Raw genomic sequence first — 16,576 nt, 5'->3', positions numbered from 1 at the left:
GGTGGGGCCGCTCCGGTGGCGTGTGGTCAGCGCCAGGCGCGCGGCAGCCTGCCGCCCGCCCGCCTGCTTTTTCGGAGTTGGATTTTGCAACGCCGAGCRGCAGCACGCTTGGCCTTGGGGAAGCCAGCTCCAGTCATCTGTCCTGCCCCTGTGGCGAGGGGGTCTCGGGAGGGAATCCAGCTCCCTCCAGGGACCTCAGCACACAAAGCAGGACCTGCTGGTGGAGGGGTCCTGGCTGCATGCTCAGCACTGGCACAGCGGCACCTGCCCCTGTGCCAGCCACATCACAGCAGGGTGCCCCAGCCTTGCCGGAGCAGCACCTTTGCCTCCATCGGAGACCCACCTGGACCCGCTGTGCCCCCCTGCACTGCTGCTCCCCAGTGCCTTCTTGTCCTGCCAGACAGAGCAGCAGCCATATGGGAGCATCCACCCTGCCTGCTGGCACCCACAGGGGCCCCCACCATCCTCCTGCGTCCCACAAGCAGGGAGACCACAGGACTTTTCACCAGCAAGAAGTGACCCCAGGAAGACAGCAGACRGGATCAGCTTCCATAACAGGGACCTGGACCTCAGCTCCCCAGGAAAAGGGTTCTGGAGTCCTCCCATCCCACAGGAGACCTCAGCAGTTTGGCCCAAGAAACATGGCCACACAAATGCCCCTTCCTGGAGCATCTACTCAGCACCCAGCAGAAGGATGAGCACCAGTGCCTCGCTGCCAGCCCTGGCCAGATGACAACCCACCCCAGCAGCTGCTGGGGCAGACGGAGAGCCAGGAAACAAGCTCTGATGTGTGCATCTGTGTGGACATCTCCTGGGCCTCAGCAAACAGGGCAAGACTAGACTGGGGATGGTGACGGGTGCTTGAACCAATTAYTTCAAGAGCCATTTTAGCAGTTCCCCCCTCTCCTCTGCAGTAAAAGGGAACCAGGGGCTGCTGGCGCTCTGCCTCCATGAGCCTATTTCTTCTCTTTGCTCCTCTCAAAGCCCGTAACAAATTCCTGGTGCCAGAAGCAAGGGCAGGAACACAGACACGGACTTTTCAGAGCCCACATCCAGCTGTGCACTTCCACGCTGAAGCTCCGTCTTGACACAGTCATGGGATAGGGGTCTCTCCCAGGATACCAGGACTCTGCACACAGCAGCCAGTCCTCAGGGCAGGGGAAAGCCCCCCACACCACAGGAAAGCCACCTTCCACCCAGTCCCTGACCTCAGCACACACATTTGTGGCAGAAGGAAAGCACACTGGGGATGTGGGGAGAAAGGTCGACAGCAAAGCACTATCCTGCCCTGTGCCAAACCCCACAGCATCCAAGGAGAGCCTGGGCCACCTACCTGCACAGGGATTGTGGCCTGTGCCAGGACACTCACATTTTCTAGGCAGGGAGACAGAGGGAGGGACTGTGTTTGCCCTCAGCTGCTGGGGGCTCCGGCCTCAGTCACAGCTACCCCAGGAGCTTGCAACAAGGGATGTCCTGCTAGAAACCCACTCTAGACCCCCGAGCTGAGGGATGTCACCCTCAAGCATGGAAAGGCAGAGATACTAGTCCCACCTCACCAGAGAACAGCAATGAGGCTGTGCCAGGCACCCCRTGTCATCCGGACACAGGGATCAGCACACTACCTTGTGCCCACCTTGAGGCTGGAAGCACAAAGAGATTAAAGCTGTCAGCCCCAAACTGGTGTATTCAAACGGCACTCAGCTAAGCTCCAAGGCAAGCAGCTGCAGATAAAGAGATTGGAGGCAGAGCCGGCAGTGAGCTTTAATGCTTTCCAATCCTGTTAGCTCCAGGAYAGCGCAGGGCCAGCGCTGAGCTGAGACGGCCACTCGAGACCTCTGCAACGCCTGTGTCTAGTCTGAACGGCTTCTCTCCACGCTCAGTCGGTCCCAGGGAGCACACCTTTGGCAGCACCCCCGAGGACCTCCCCATCCACCTTCCTATTTCTCCAGGATCACCCTTCACTTTCCTTATCAGCCCCTGGAGAAGGACACTATCTAACAACATATCCACCAACAAGTCCCAGCGCCAGTCTCAGGAGCTGTGGCTAGCTTGTCCCGGGGGACAACTAAGCTGCAATGAGGGACCCAAAGCCTGGGTGGTTTGCACCCAGCCCTGGGACACTGCTCCTGTGTGTTGCCTGGTGGGGAAGCAGCAGGATGGCCTCTCTCTCGGTGGAGGTAGCACAGCCCTTGGCTAGCTGRTGGGGTGCAAGAGGGCTTGGATGGGGCCCACCTTTGTGGCCACCAGTGCTGGCTGCCCAGAGGATGCTGCGCTGCTCACCCTGGGCAGAGGCAGGGGAAGGCAGGGCAGGCACCCGCACCCTGGGGAGGAAGCCACACCTCTCGGCTCCTCTGCCTCAACATCCGGGTTTAGAGCTTAACTCTTTCCATGACACAAACCCTCTGGCTCTCCAACGCAGCCTCCGCCAGCACCGACCGGCCCCCTGCAAAATCACAGRCTTCAGCCCAGCTGCAGCCCACTGCGGGACCCTGGCAGCTCACCCTGCCACGCTGGGTGGCAGCAGGCACCGGCGCAAGGCTCCCCCACCCAGCGGCCCAGCAGGCGTTTTCTGAACCAGCCTTGTGCCAAGGGAGCGTGCCAGGGCCGGTGCCCAGGGAGCCGGGAAYAAGGCTGCGGCGCCGCCCGGCCGGAGCCAGCCCTCCCAGAGCACACCGGGAAAGGCAGCGCTGGGGACAGCAGCCCCCAGCCCCCAGGGGAAACGTTTAGGGAAACGTTTATTCCAAAACAAGTATTTTCTCCTTTTGATTTTCCAGTCCAAAACTTTCTAAACTTTTCTCCTTTAAAGATAACGGATGAAATCCCAATGGCTTCACAGTTGCTACTAAGAGCACAAGGAGAGCAAGAGTTAAATCTAAGTTTCCCAGAGAAGAGGAGGGGATTGACAAGGTCAGTCTCCAGCTGGCGGATTGTCCCCTGCGCCGCTAGATGGAGCTGGCAGCCCAGCAGMGCGGCTGTCCCCTGTCCCCAAGGCTGGGCTCCTCCCCAGAGCACGGGGACAGGGATGCTAGGGACCTCACACCTCCTAGCAGCTGGAGATCCCAGCCACTCTCCGGGCGATTCAGGCAGCTCTGACTCTCCGGCAGCCAGACCCTGCTCTCCTACCTCCTTGTGCTCTCCTAGCTGTGCCACCAGCAAGGCAGGTGTGTTTTCACTTGTCCCAAGGGGCTGACGCCGATGTGACCCTCAGCTGCCACTTCCCCTGCTCCTTCTCACTAACACAGAATCCTTAAAGAGAGCAACCAAACAACGTGCTGCTCCTCCCGAGCTGCGAAGAGGAGCCCAAAGCACGGAGGGCCGAGGACAACAGGGTTTGGGAAACCAACCCCAGCCATTTGGGTCACAGCAGCTCCAGACCATCACCACCACTGGAGACATGTCCAAGCTGGGCAGTCCTCCAGCGCCTGCTTCAACGGGGCCCAGCGCAACGCTCCGCGTCCGGCCACCTACCCCTGTGCCGAGGCCGTCGGTGGGCGTGGGAGAGACGCCGTCCCCGCCGTCTTGGCYGCGGGCGCTGAGCTGGGGGGACATGGTGGGCGACTCGTCGATGTAGGGCATGGTTTCCGAGCCCTCCGGCAGGGCCTTGGGCTCCTCGTTCCCCTCGGCGTCGTAGTCGTCTGCACCATAGCTGAAGTCTACGAGGAAGAGAAGATGGCGGTGGTGAGAGTCCGGGAGCTGTTGCCACATCCAGGCCGCGGGAGGGGCACAGGACCCCCTCGCCGCCCAGTGCCTACCAGCAGGAGAGYGGGGGGGTGCCAAGCGGGCGCCTCCATCGCCGCTCGCCCAGGCTCTCCGGCGCGCAGGACGCTCCCGAGCCCCGCGAGGGCCCTCCAGAGCCGCCGCGGCGCCCGGGGCCCTGCGGCGCGCGCCGGCCGCAGCCCTGCGCCCGCTCCCTGCCCAGCCCCGCGCGGCGGGCGTCCTGCTCCGAGACGCTTCCCTCCCTCTGCCGAGCACACGCAGCCGGAGGAGGAGGAGGCCGCAGCCGGCTCTGCCGAGGGGTGGGAGGGGGGAGCCATTTTGGGGAGGATGGAGGGGGGACGGGAGCAAGGGTGCGGGGGGGGGGTCTGCGGCGGCCTCCCCGGCGCGGCGGGGGGCCGGGGTACGGCCGGGCTGTTGCCATGGAAACCGCGGCCGGCTGCGCGGCGGCGGGAAGAGGCGGCCGCAGCCGCCCCGAGATGCTGACAAAGGGGAGGGCGGCCGGCGGGGGAAGGGAGCCCGGCCGCGGCGCGGGGGTCCCCTGGGGTCACGTCTCGCGTCCCCCCCCCGAAAGAGCTGTAGGACACCACGGGTGCCCCGTGCCCAGCAGGGACAGGGAGGAGCAGGGCCCCCCAGGGCCGCCCGAGGCGGGATGCGCAGAGGCGCCGCCATGCCGACCCGGCCCTGCACGGCACCCGCTGCCCCGGCCGAGGGGGCTGCTCGGCGGCGCCCGCCCAGCTCCCACCGACGCCCATTAATGCCTCACGCGGCTTAATAATTAAAGCTGGCGAATCTTTAAATCAAAGAGCGGGGCCAACGCTGGGCAGGGAGGCAGGGAGCCCCGTCCTGCGGCCCAGGCGCGGGTGGACAAGGGGAGGCCCAACACGGCCCTTCCCGCCCGGCCAGGCCAGACGCGTCCTGCTCCGCCAGGACCACKGAGCCGCTCTCAGCACACACTTCATTAGCAATTAGCCGCTAATGAGCTTCCACGGGTGCCGGCCGCCATCACCCCGGCCGGGCGGCCATGGCGGCGTCTCCAAGGCGATGGCGGCTGCCGCCCYGGGGGCGACACAGAGTCACGCAGAGACGATCCCGGCTCTCCAGCACCCACCACGACCCGAGCGAGCGGCAGCTCCAGGGGTGGTCACCGCCTCCCCCAGCCCAGGGATCTCCCTGGACCCAAGTGCCACCTACAGTCTCCGCTGCTCTTTCCCAGTCCGAGCAGATCGGTGCCCCCGTTCCACGTCTGACTTGGAGACTCGAGACCTAAAGACCTTTGCACTACCCAAACAGGGCACCAAGAGAGGACCCCTGCAGCGCTCGGAGAACTAGCTGGCACCTGCAGCACTGAGCAGCCTCCACCATGGTCTGGAGAGCCACCAGCCCGAGGTCCCACAGGAGAGCCCGTGTCACCGCTGCCCTGGCCCCAGCATTGCCTCCAGCGGTGCCACCTGCTAGCAGGACCCATCAGGCTGCTCCTGAGCTGTGCATTATTTATCAGGCTCCCATCAGGGGAGGATGGGCAGAGGTTTCCCACACATGGTTCCCCAGAGAGCCAGACAGCTCTAACTCATGCAGCAGAGAGGGGACAGCAATGTACCCTAGGACTTGCCAATACTACATCTCCAGCTGCAAGGAGACAAATCACTCACTAGCAGGAAAAATGACCACTTTTTGCTGTGCTCTTGACTCCGTGTAATGGGCTGGACCTGCATCACTGGATCCATGCGGAGGAGATGCCTCTTCTTGCAACCAGGGACCATCTCTGACTCTCCACATGGCCTCCCTTCTGAGCCAAAGCAAAGCAACCAACCTCTTGAGGACTCTTCATGGACCACTCTGCCTCTCTGGCAGTAGGGCAGCAGCTCTTGTTCCCACCAGATAAACACCACTCTTCCCTGGGCTGGATTAGACAACTAGCCCTCCATGGAGCAAGACTCACACAGCCTCTGCACTCTCTTCTGGTTGCTACTTTCCCCTCAGCTGAGACAAGCAGGGAGAGGGCATGAGCCAGGGCGCACTGCATATGGAGCCCACCAGGCTGCATGCAGCCCCCCTGAGGGGAAGCATCATCCCTTGGCATGCCAAGGTCAGGGCCAAATGCCAGCAAACAGGCTGCATGGGCAAGGGAGGAAGGGAGGGCATGGACACTACTTCATCCTAGGGGTCATAAAAGATCTGTCCCCTGTATCCGCCTGCCTCAGTGGCTCCCCCTTTATCTAAATACCCATGTCAAAATCCAGACTTATTTTTACTCCACACACTTGGGTTTTAGTAGCAGTAGAAATTCTCCTGCTCTGCCCAAGGTGTGGGTGCCAAGGCAATGAAAGAAGCCTGGTCAAGCACAGCCATTTCCACTGACAAGGACACCTTAACCTGAAGCAGTCTCTTCCCACCATTTCTCCAAGCTGGTATGTGGTCCCAGGACGGTCACAGGACAGCAGGACCAGGACCTCTGCCAGGAAAACAACATTTCAGTTCTGCCACATCTTTTCAGGTGCAACCTAAGTTAATCGTAGAAAGGAGATCTCCAAACGGGAGTGCAGTCCAGGATAGCAGCCAGCTCCTTCACAGCCCAGGTCTCTAGCACAGTCACAGCAACTCAAGGTGCTTTTTTTTTCCTTTTCCTGCCTCTGGGAGGGATCAGGCACACCTCAACAGCTCATTTGTCTTGTCCCATTTCCAATGGAGAAGTTCAATGTTAATGGGTAAGAGAATTTTGCTATTCTGAGTCTTCAAGGTTTGGGAAAATGCCATGTTTTTACTGTGGCTGGGTGAAAATTCACCATGACAACACTGATGCATGATCTGGCCTCAGACCTGCCTTGCTCTTCACCACCTTCCTCCCCAAATCTCCTTTGAAGGGTAGCTCACAACACAAACAGCATCTTTTCTGCACCCTGCGCTCCCTTTCCCATCCCACCAGCACAGCCCTGTTTGCGCCCATCAGGTTGTCCTCTCAGGATGTTCAAAAACCAGAGTGCTGGGGAACACAGCTTGCTGTTGTCCTGACATGCCACAGTCTTGGCACCAATTCCAGTTGCCAGCATCCTCCAGGCAGTCACAGCAGGAAGACACCTGACAGCTGGAAGCGAGCCACACATGGCTGCACAGGAGCCGAGGATGGCAGCCAAAGCGCCCACGCAGGCAGCGCCTGGGCAGCCAGCTGCCCATGTGGCCAAACACCCCTCAGCAGATGCACCCACATGGATGGAGACCACCAGTCACGAGCTTACAACATGGATGAAGAAGCCTTTCTTCAGTCAAAGCATAGCTCGCCCCAGGCAGGTGGAGGAGGAGACATCAGCACAAAAAGGCATCTGTCCAGAGACAGAGCCCTTCTGCAAAGTTATTCTCCAAGTGAAACACCACGGCTTGCCAGCCTGCTTGAAGGGGTCTTGGGCTGACCAGGCTACAGAAAACAGCTTGGCTTCTTGGAAGCCCCTTCTCACAGCTGCACAGACATACAGACATGTGGGTCCACCATTGTCTTCACTTACATGATGAAGGCCAGACCTTGCCAAATATCCCAGGAAATATTTACATGTTGAACTGTCTCCCTTGGGCCTCTATTCTCAGCAGCAGAGGTGGTCAGAGAAGAAGTCAGGAAGTGGGAGCCRAGCCATTTTTTTTCGTAGAGATGCAACTGCTGGGAAGGTGTCCACGGATGCTAGGTCTTGATGTGGCCTCCAGGCTCTGTTCCAGCTGCCAGCACAGCCATAAGCAAGACATTGAGATTGATGATTTTGGAAGCAGCCTCCAGCTGTGGGTGTCTGTGTTGCAGGCTTCAGGCTGCAAAACTTCGGGGGGCTCAGCCTGTTTTCATGCCCAGCCCCACTCAATGAGCCGTCCAACTGCTCCTGTGGCCTCCACTCCCACTCACTCCAGGTTCAAGGGCAAGTAGGTGCTAAATAGAYGCAGGGAAAATGATTCCCCCTATTCTTTGGATTCCCATCTCACCATCCCACATGCTTGCATCAAACCTTGCTGCCTACTGATCCACACCTCTGCAAACGCCAAACTCTAAACTCAATAGCTCCAGAGCAAACATCTTAAGGGGAATTCAGACCCCTAAAACTACCCACCTGCATGGCCACACAGCTCAACACTTCCCCAGAACCAACAACAGAGAACCTGCAGCTGAGTCCTCCTGTATCTCATAGCTGTGTCTCAGACTCCCTTAGCCATCTGCAAGACAGCCAGTCTGCCCTGGGGCCCCCAGGCTGCCGTGGGGCCAGGACGGCTCTAGGGAATGCAATTCACACACCGGGTCCAGGTATGCCTAACCGTGGGGTTGGGAATCACATGCAGCCTGCACAGATGTGCTGCTGCAGGATCCCCTGGCCCCGGCGGCTGCCGGTCCTTGGATACAGACCCCACAGGACTGCATTTCCACAGCATCCTCAGCACAGCGCCTCGGAGCTCGCTGCGAAAATCACTGCTGGCGGAGAGGGGGAGAGGAGGCTCCCGAGGCCACAGAGAGCCAGCGACGGGACCCGGGGGAGAAAGTCCCCAYGTCCCCAAAGACCCTGGTGGGCAGAGCAAGTTGTCAGCCTGCTCTGGCCCCGGCCCCAGCGAGCCCCACCGTGCCAGGGCCACCATCACCATCCTGTTGGTGCAGCCCCTCGGAGCAGCTCCCCCAGGCTCCGGGGGTGCCTGCACTGACCCCGGCTCCGGGTCCCCCACGGCCTGCCCCCTGCCCGCAGCTCGGCTCACCCGCGGCCCTAGGGCGCAAGCTGGGATCCCCGGGCGCAGCATCCTTCCCCCAGCGCAACGCAGCGTTACACAACAGGTAGGGGGGGGACCCGCCGCCCCTGCCGCAGCCCTCCCGGCCCCCCCTGCCCAGGGCACGTACTGCTGTAGAGGGTGTCGATCCAGGAGAGCCGCGGCAGGCCGCGGTGGCTCAGCGGCTCCATGCTCGCGAGGGCTGCGCCGGCTCTCAGTCTCACCAGCCGGCTCTCATCTCACAACAAAGGCGGCGAGGGCGGGAGGCGGGGGGCCGCGGGCCCGGCGGGGGCTGCACGGCAGCGCTGGGCACGGCYGCCTGCCCGGCCGCGCCGCCGCTTTTCTGCCAGGGGCGCCCGGCGAAGGAGGTGCCGCCTGGCGATGGCAGCGCGTCCCGCCTCCCGCCTCTGCCTTGCCGGGGGGGAGCCGAGCCCAGCGTCCCCCGCACGCGGCCACGCCAGCCCCCAGCAGGTGCCTGGGGACCGGCGGCGGAGGGAAGGGAGGGGAGGGGAGGGGAGGGTGGCAGGCGTAGGGCACGGCACGGCGGGCTTGGGGGTGGGCGGCTGCCCCGCAGCCCCAGCTGGGGCAGCAAGAACGGGAGGGCCAAGGGGGTCCCSAGCTCTGCTGCTGCTGCTTGGTGACCTTGGCGTTGTCCCCCACCCCGCGACGGGGGGATGCCAGGCTCTGCCCCCTCCGCAACGAAGCATCGCTAGCTCCTCGCCAGAGGCACCACCGGTTATCGATGAAGGCAGCAGACTCCTCCTCATCCCGCTCCCCGCCCGGCTCCGGAGGCCGTGGGAGGCACCCAGGACCCCCTACCGAGGCAGAGGCATCGGTGCCACGGAAAAGAGGCACGGGACTATTGCCGGCCCCAAGGAGCCGTTCCAGCAACCCAGGGCAGCAGCTCGGTCACCGGCAGGTCCTGCCACGTCACGGACCGCTACACGGCGCCTGCTGGCCGGGAGCCAGGGACTGGCAGCTCCCTTGGCCCCACGCACAGGGCTCTCGGGGGCTGGAGAAGGCAGCGAGCAGCCCAGGCAGGCAGGGGTTAAACCGTCCTCCCCRTCTCCATGTAGCCAAAGGGAATCCAAAGCGCCGGAGTCATCAACCCCAATATGTCAGCACACCAGCCAAGCGTTCAGGCGCRGAGACTGCCCTCCTCCAGCTCGTACCAGCGACGGAGGCACGGGCAGCCTCCAGATCCGGTGTCCTCGGCGACCTGCCCGTGGCCTCGGCCGCCCGGGGAAGGGCCTGGAGCGGGTGCTGGGACCAGATGGGAAACGCGCGGGAGGGCTAACGCTCTGCTGGGCACGCGGGGATGGAAGAGCGGCTCGAGCGTGAAGTACCAGGGCACGGGCGGCATCAGCAACGGCCTTGCCCGGACAAGCTGAGCGGGACGGTGCCAGGGCGCTGCCACCACCGACCCTCCGCCACCGCCAACCCTGCGACGTGGCTGACGCGTTTTGGGGGAGCAAGGCGACGCCAGGGAGCCGCGGGTTCGGACRAGGCCTGGCACGGAGGGAGAGGACTCGGCCCTGCCTCCCCCGTGGGCCCGGCAGCCGCTCGCCGCGCCGGGACCCGCCACCACCCCCCCCCGGCTCTGAATCAGCGAGCGATGAGTCACCAGCACAAGGTGCAGCCCGGCGCAGCGGGCAGGCAGCCGCGATTTCCCACTCCCCGCGCGCCCGCGCCGGCCGAGGCCTCCCCGGCGCCAGCCAGCACCGAGTCTGCAGCCGACRCTCCCATGCCCTGGCCTCGGGGCTGCAGGGCGCAGAGCGCCGGCGCCGCTGAAGCATCCCCCGTCCCCAGCGCAGCCTCAGAGAAACAGGCCCCTTTGCACCAGTCCTGCCACCCCTGACTTCTCTCTGCCAGGGCAGCTCTGCGCAGAGGTGCATCCGAAGGAGCAGAGAGCGATGCTCGCGTCCGGCCGGCACTGCTGACCACGCTGAGCCCCCGGGAGCCGCGGCGCTCCCCCGGCTCGTTACGGCTCACAGCGGTGCTCAGAGGAGCCAGCCTTGCCGTGCTCGAAGCACCCAGGAGCTGCCCTCCCCGGGGCCCCTGTTACCCATCCCCGCCATGCCGGCGGCAGCCCCAGGCCTCCCCAGCTCCCCCACGGAGCCGGCGCCGGCGGCTCAGCCGCCACCGCGGTTCCAGGGGCTGCGGCAGGGCAAGGCGCGTCGCTGTGCCGAGAGCCCCGGCTCCGAAGGCGCTGGGGTCAGGGCGCCAAGCCGCCAGCCGCTGTCCCGGCCCGCTCTCAAGCGTTTTGAAGCTGAGGAAACAGCAGAAAGCACCGAGTGGCACCCAGCACTGCACAGAGCGGAGCGCAGGGAGGGAGGCGGGTGCTGGGCTGGGCTGGCAGCGCCCAGGCGAGCGCAGCAGAGAGCGCGCGCACAAGCGCAGCAAGTGCCCGGTCCTCGGCAGCACTGGCACCCTGCGCAGCGAGCGCCGCGCTGCCAGGAAGGGGACAGCGGTTCAGCTGAGCGTGCACGTCTGCCCYGGCCCCGGCAGGAAACCGCGCTGCGCTCGTGCTTCGGAGGACGCGTGAGCGGCAGCAGCGCCGGCCCGAGGTGCGTCTCCCCCCACCCCCAGAAAGCGCCGAGCATCAGCTCGGGCGCAGCAGGCAGGCTGCCGCACGCAGCACAGCCCCTGCGGTCTCGCCGGCACCGGCAGAGCTGCAAGCGGCCTCCGCAGCGCCGTTCGGCGAGGTGCTGGGGGAGGCAGTACTGCTGCCCTGGCCGCAGGCCCAGCTCCCCCCCGGCCCCGCGCGCTCCACAGCTTGGCCCTGGGTCAGGTAGTGACAGCGGTGAGCCCAGGRCCCGCCACAGCCCGCAGCTGGGGGCACCCCGCTCCGCTCTGTGCGGGGTCCGGAGCTATTTCACAGCCACRCGGAAACAGCTGGGGGGTTTGGGGAGCAAACGCTCATGGCACAGCTCATGCTGCGACCAGGAGAGCCGGGCGGCCCCGCGCAGGAGCCACCCAAGCACAGCGCCAACGGGCACGCGGTGTCCCCAACACCGCTCCACCAACAGCACCGCCGCCACCGCCACGGGGCCGAGCCAGCCCGACCCTCGGCGGAGCACCGGGCGCCCGCGGGCCCTGCGCGCCGGCGGCAGCGGGCTCGCTCGCGCTGCCCACCCCGCCGGCTTGGGGTTTTCRCACGCTCCCCTCCGGGCCCTGCCCGCTTCCTGGCTGCTCCCAGCCAGGGCACGAGCCCCTCCGCCGCGGGGAGACCCCCCTTTGCGCTCCTTCCTGTTTACCCAGCGCGAGCTGAGCATTCAGGCGAGGAGCCACCTGCGCCAGCGCCCACGGGCCACCGCGGTCCCCCAGGCAGACCCTGCCAGGAGTCCCTCCGCTGGGCGCCCACGGGGTGACACTGCGCAGAGGGCACTGGCAGCAACGTGGGCYGAGGGGACCAGGGCAGGACAGGTCCCTGGAGCCAGGCTGGGCTAACCAAGGGAAAACGGTCCATGCTCCAAGATGCCCAAACCAGAGCTATCCCYGTAGCACGGCTCAACACGCGCTACCTGGCAGCAAACAGGCGGAAAGGTGCCTTAACACAGCCAGGGCAAAGCAGCTCGCCCAAACCACACCGCCACTTGGGTTGTCTGGGGTTTTGTGCTCTTCTCACTTTGCAAAAAAAGACCTTCTAGGTAGCTAAACCGCCTCACCCCAGGCACCACCGTGGCACACGTGTGCCCAGCTCTGCACCGCACACTGCACAGGCAGCAATGCTCTGGGCGGACACGTGGCTCCAGCACGGCTCTGGCACCAAGCAAATGGCTGCAGAGAGGGGGAGGAGGTCAGGGCAAGGCAGCTCGTGGGCAGCGCAGGCGGTGGCCGYGCTGCAAGGAGGCACGAGGACACAAGGGACAGCAGCACATCTGCAGGCCCCCGCTACCCGGCGGCACGCGGCAATGCAGACAAGGCCCTGGCGAGATGCTGGGAACCCCATCCTCAAACATCCCCAGCTGCCTCCCCATGCAACGCCGCTCGCTCCAGCTGGGAGCATCCTTGCGGTGAGAGCTGAAAGCTGAGTCCAGCCACCTCCCACACATGGGTCRGTCCCTCCCTGCCACCCGCGGGCCCTGTGCAGCCTGCCTGGTGTCTGCCTGTCTGCCTGGCCTCTGTCCAGCCGCTGCCAGGCAGCCCACGCATTTCTATTTCTGGACGCTTGTGCAAGATGCTCTTCCAGTTGTGGCCACATGACCCTCAGCGCTCGCCCRGGCCAGGCTGGGCCGGGAGCTGGGTTGAAGTTAGCACACCCAGAAAGGGGCACCCGAGCAGCCAGCAACCGGTGCACGGGGCTGAGTGCTGCCCCGGTGCTGCCGGAGCTGCCTGCATATTCCACGCTGGCATGGGGCAAAGGGGGCTTCTCCCGATGGAAGAGCAGGGAGGAAGAGAGATGGGGAACACCGAGCGAGGGGCAGCGTTTGGGCAAGGACGAGGGAGCAGCCACTAGGCAGCACTGGGAGAGCGAAGCCTACGCTTCTGGAAATTGCTCCACCACGTGCGCTGAAGCCATTGCCCAGCCATAGTCAGGAGCCAGGGCTCAACATGCCGGTCCAACTCAGARTTACACTTTTTCCCCAGTATTGGTTTCCTGCAGTATGGAGACCCCAAGGTTTGTGCAGCTCTGACTCCAAACTCAGCTCCCACCCTGGGGCACAGGCGGTCCACAAGTGCCACTCGACTGGCAGAGGTGACCAGGGCGACGGCAGCTGCTCGGAGCCTCCTTTCTTCCAGGTCCCCGCAGAGGAAGGCAGCGAGATGCCCTCCCAGTCTGGGCAGGGCAAAACCTGCYGCATGGCTTAGAAACACAGAAACGAGCCCCACGGGGACAACCACTTGGGAGCCAGCACAAACATCGGCGCTTCCATGGAGAAGCCCCGAGGAACCTGCTGCCGGTACAGGACCACGTCTCCTGGGCAAACAGCGCTCGAGCGCGAAGCGCCGTCTGCTCCCGCAGGGCGCAAACGAGGGGCCGATTCCCCGGTTTGACAGGGCACTGGCTGGGCCCTGCCGTCAGCTCCGGGCAGGCAGGGACAGGCCCATCCCCACGGGTGCCACCACGGAGGTGCCGAGACCTGCCAGATCCGTGCTCCAACACCCACGTGTCCCTCCTCTGCCAGCTCACGCCTTCCCCTGATGCAATTTCCACCTGGGAATAGCTGGTCTTTCCGGGCAGGGAAAGGGAAAACACAGCGCAATCGTGCTGGGGAACAGCCCTGCTCATTCGGCCTCTCAAAACAACAGATTCGACAGAAGGAAAGAAAGGTGGTGGCATCTCATAAGAAAAAAACTCTAATATCAGATTAAGGCCTGGTCCTGCTACCTGAGCAGCATCACATCTGTCTTCCTCGAGATAGCAGACTGGCTCGGTATCTCTCAGACACAGAGCACGAGCTAGTCTTCTGCTCAGACCCTGTGGCCATTGCTGCCAAAATAACTTGGCTAGGTTTTCCTTAAGCTGCAGGATCTGGGAGGGAGAAGGAAGAGGTGTTGGTCTGCGCTATCAGAATTAAAACCACCCATGGAAGAAAGCCCCAGTGCTGGGCACAAACGTCTCCCCATCTGCCAGACCTTCAAACAATCGCTGAACTTAGTGGCCGCAAGGTATCTCGGAGCAGATCTCCCAAACGCCCCTCTCAGCGCGTCGGTTCAGACACGGTCCAGGCTCTGCTTCTGAATCAAATCCAAGGGAGCCATGAGGCATCACTGCTCCTCATTTACATATGCAAAGTACCCTCATTAGCAAACACTGATAAAGAGATTAGGGATGGAAAAGCCAAGTCTATTTTAAGATCTCTCTTAGAGGGGATGCAGCAAGATTTGCACGGTCCCCCGAYGCGATGCCTTGGCGGCTGCACCCACACAACCGCCCCGTGGCTGCCCAGACCCAGCCGACGCTCGCGCCCCCAGCTGCCCCCAGCGGCGCTGCTGCCAGAGGGAAAAGCGCCGTTTTCCTGGCTAGACACACGTTTTAGCGAGCTGCTCTGGCTAAAAGGGGCCAGGAGCATCTTCCCAGGAACGAATCCCAGATTTCACGGCTCTAATAAGACTTAAATGCAAATGTATTCAGGACCCGGAGGGCACTTCTAGCTCGAGCTAGAACCAGCCACCAAAGGAGGGTTTCTGGTGAGTCCTGCCAGCCTGCACAACCACGCTGCGCCTGGCTGCCACTGCTCGCACCGACGGCCGAGAGCACCCAGGGGCCAAGGGGCCCGACGCGCCAGCGCCGCGCCGAGCCAACGGGGCTGCAGCCTCCAACGCGAACCGCCCCGACTCGCGGCCCGGCCGCGAGGGTGCCGCAACGGAGGTGGGAAGGGGCCGGCTTTGAAAGAGGAACTCCATCATCCTGCTTCCCGCGGCGCAGGAGCAGCCGGAGCTCGGGGACCTCCTTTCTTCGCTTTCCGAAGGAGCGGGGAACCGGAAAGGGGGAAAGCAGGAGAAGGACGGAGGCAGCCCCGCAGCGCCAGCGCCAGCCCTCTCCTCTGCCGCAGGACAACGGCGTTTGGCCCAAGGGAGCTCAGCATCTCCTCGGCCCCAAGGGCTGGGGGGAAAAAACCTCCGCAGGGAAACCCAGACACCTGCCGCTCCCAGGAGCGCGTACGCCTTCCCATCGCCCAGCCCGCCTGCGTTCCCGGGGCGCTCAGAGGGGCTGTGGCTCCCGAGAGAGGCGTTCCCCCATCCGGGAGATCCCGGGGTGCCACACGGCTCTGCCCGGAGCAGAAGCCCCCGGGCACCCGAGGAGCCGATCGCAGGTTTTACTCTTTTAGCTCCTTTACAAACTGCTCCTCTGCCCTTGGGCCAACACAGGGAAGTTACGCCAAAACCCAGCACTTATCACTTTCATTTAAAAGCCATGAAGCCAGAACTGCTCAGCTCAAAGGCTTTTAACCTCATGAACTTCTACATTTATTTTTTTTCCCACTTTTTAATAGTGCCAGCCTGTCCCCAGCGCAACCCTTCGGCCCTCGCGGCCCGTCACCGGCCGTGCCCGTCCCCCGCGAGGGCGACCTGCGTCCCGGCGCGGCGCGCGGCAGCCAGCCCTGGCGGGGGTTCTCGCAGAAACGCCACGTTCGGCACCTCCCCAAACCCCGCCGGGCCTCGGAGCAGAGGGAGACGGTTCAAAGGTCCCAAGCAGGGCTCGCTCGCTCGCTCACGTGCGCCAGGCTGTGATTTTGTCCTCTCCTAAGCACACAAAATTACCCGCTGCAACTCTCCACCTCCTTCATCCACCAGAAGAGGAGCTTTCAGCACGTTCAGAACCAAACAAGCACTTTTCCAGCAGCTGGGAAATACTGTTAAGTTAAAATTTAAAAAAAGTGAGGACACAAACTTTGCAGATGAGCCGTCCCGGCGTGCGAACTCCCATGCAGGGACCAACTCCAAGATCCTGTCCGTGCTTTAAAGACGGGGAAATGGGTGCACAGAGAAGGAAGCAACTTGGCAATAACACGCCTGAGATCCTTCACCTTTCACGCACCGCGAGCACCCCGCACAGAAAGAGATGCCTCGAGATACACTTACCACTTTGCTCACTATCTTCTGTCCTCCTTTTGTTTGGGCTGCGGGGGATTTTACGAGGAAGGGACGAGGACTCAGCAGGGTCCACGGGCGACCCAGGGCAGCGGGACAGAGCCACAGCTCCAGCACTCCCCGGGCACAGCCAGGGCCACACCAAAGTGCCATTTCCAAGAGCATTTTGGCACACAGACCTTTCCCAAGGCCCCCGTGTTTCCGTGCTCACCAGCTCTCCGGCATGGAGACAGAAACCATAATTCCAGCTAAACACAGGGCTCAGGATTTCCTTTCCGACATGGCCCACACCCGCAGGGTCCTGCTGCGGCCAGAGCCACCGGCCAGCCGCGCAGGGGCTCCCGGAGCCCTGCCGCCGTGGGTGCCCGGGCGCAGGGTGCTCTGCGGGGCAGGGGCAAGGGGACGGCGCCCCAGAGTCCRACAGCGGCTTGCAAAGTCCCGGCAGCAAAGCAGCTCCGGGGTAGAGCCGGCCTTCTCCGAAGCCTCCCAAGGGCAGAGCAGGGAAACTGAACACCGAGGTCGTTCCCCCTCGGCGCAGCGAAGCCGGGAGCACCGGATGCAAAGTGTCTCCCGCAGCGCGCCCTCTCCTCGGCCGCCG

General features: G+C 63.4%; 1 protein-coding gene across 1 annotated transcript in view; it reads right to left on the bottom strand.

Annotated features, from left to right (window-relative positions):
• Positions 1-8,645, bottom strand: part of ABR (ABR activator of RhoGEF and GTPase) — a 36,970-nt gene extending 28,325 nt beyond the window's left edge. Inside the window, exons 1-2 of the mRNA XM_085301264.1 lie at positions 8,570-8,645; positions 3,469-3,653 (exon numbers count right to left, since the gene is read on the bottom strand). Of these exons, the coding sequence (XP_085157390.1) occupies positions 3,469-3,653; positions 8,570-8,630 (246 nt within the window). The 5' untranslated portion in view covers positions 8,631-8,645. The remainder of the gene's footprint in view (positions 1-3,468; positions 3,654-8,569) is intronic.
• Between the last annotated feature and the right edge of the window lie 7,931 nt (positions 8,646-16,576).

This window comes from Rhea americana, unplaced genomic scaffold (genome assembly GCF_003343005.1).
Source record: "Rhea americana isolate MKP2758 unplaced genomic scaffold, rheAme1 scaffold_175, whole genome shotgun sequence".
NCBI classification, from domain to species: Eukaryota; Metazoa; Chordata; class Aves; order Rheiformes; family Rheidae; genus Rhea; species Rhea americana.
The sequence above is the reverse complement of the archived record's forward strand: the minus strand, read 5'-3'. Positions and strand labels throughout refer to the sequence as shown.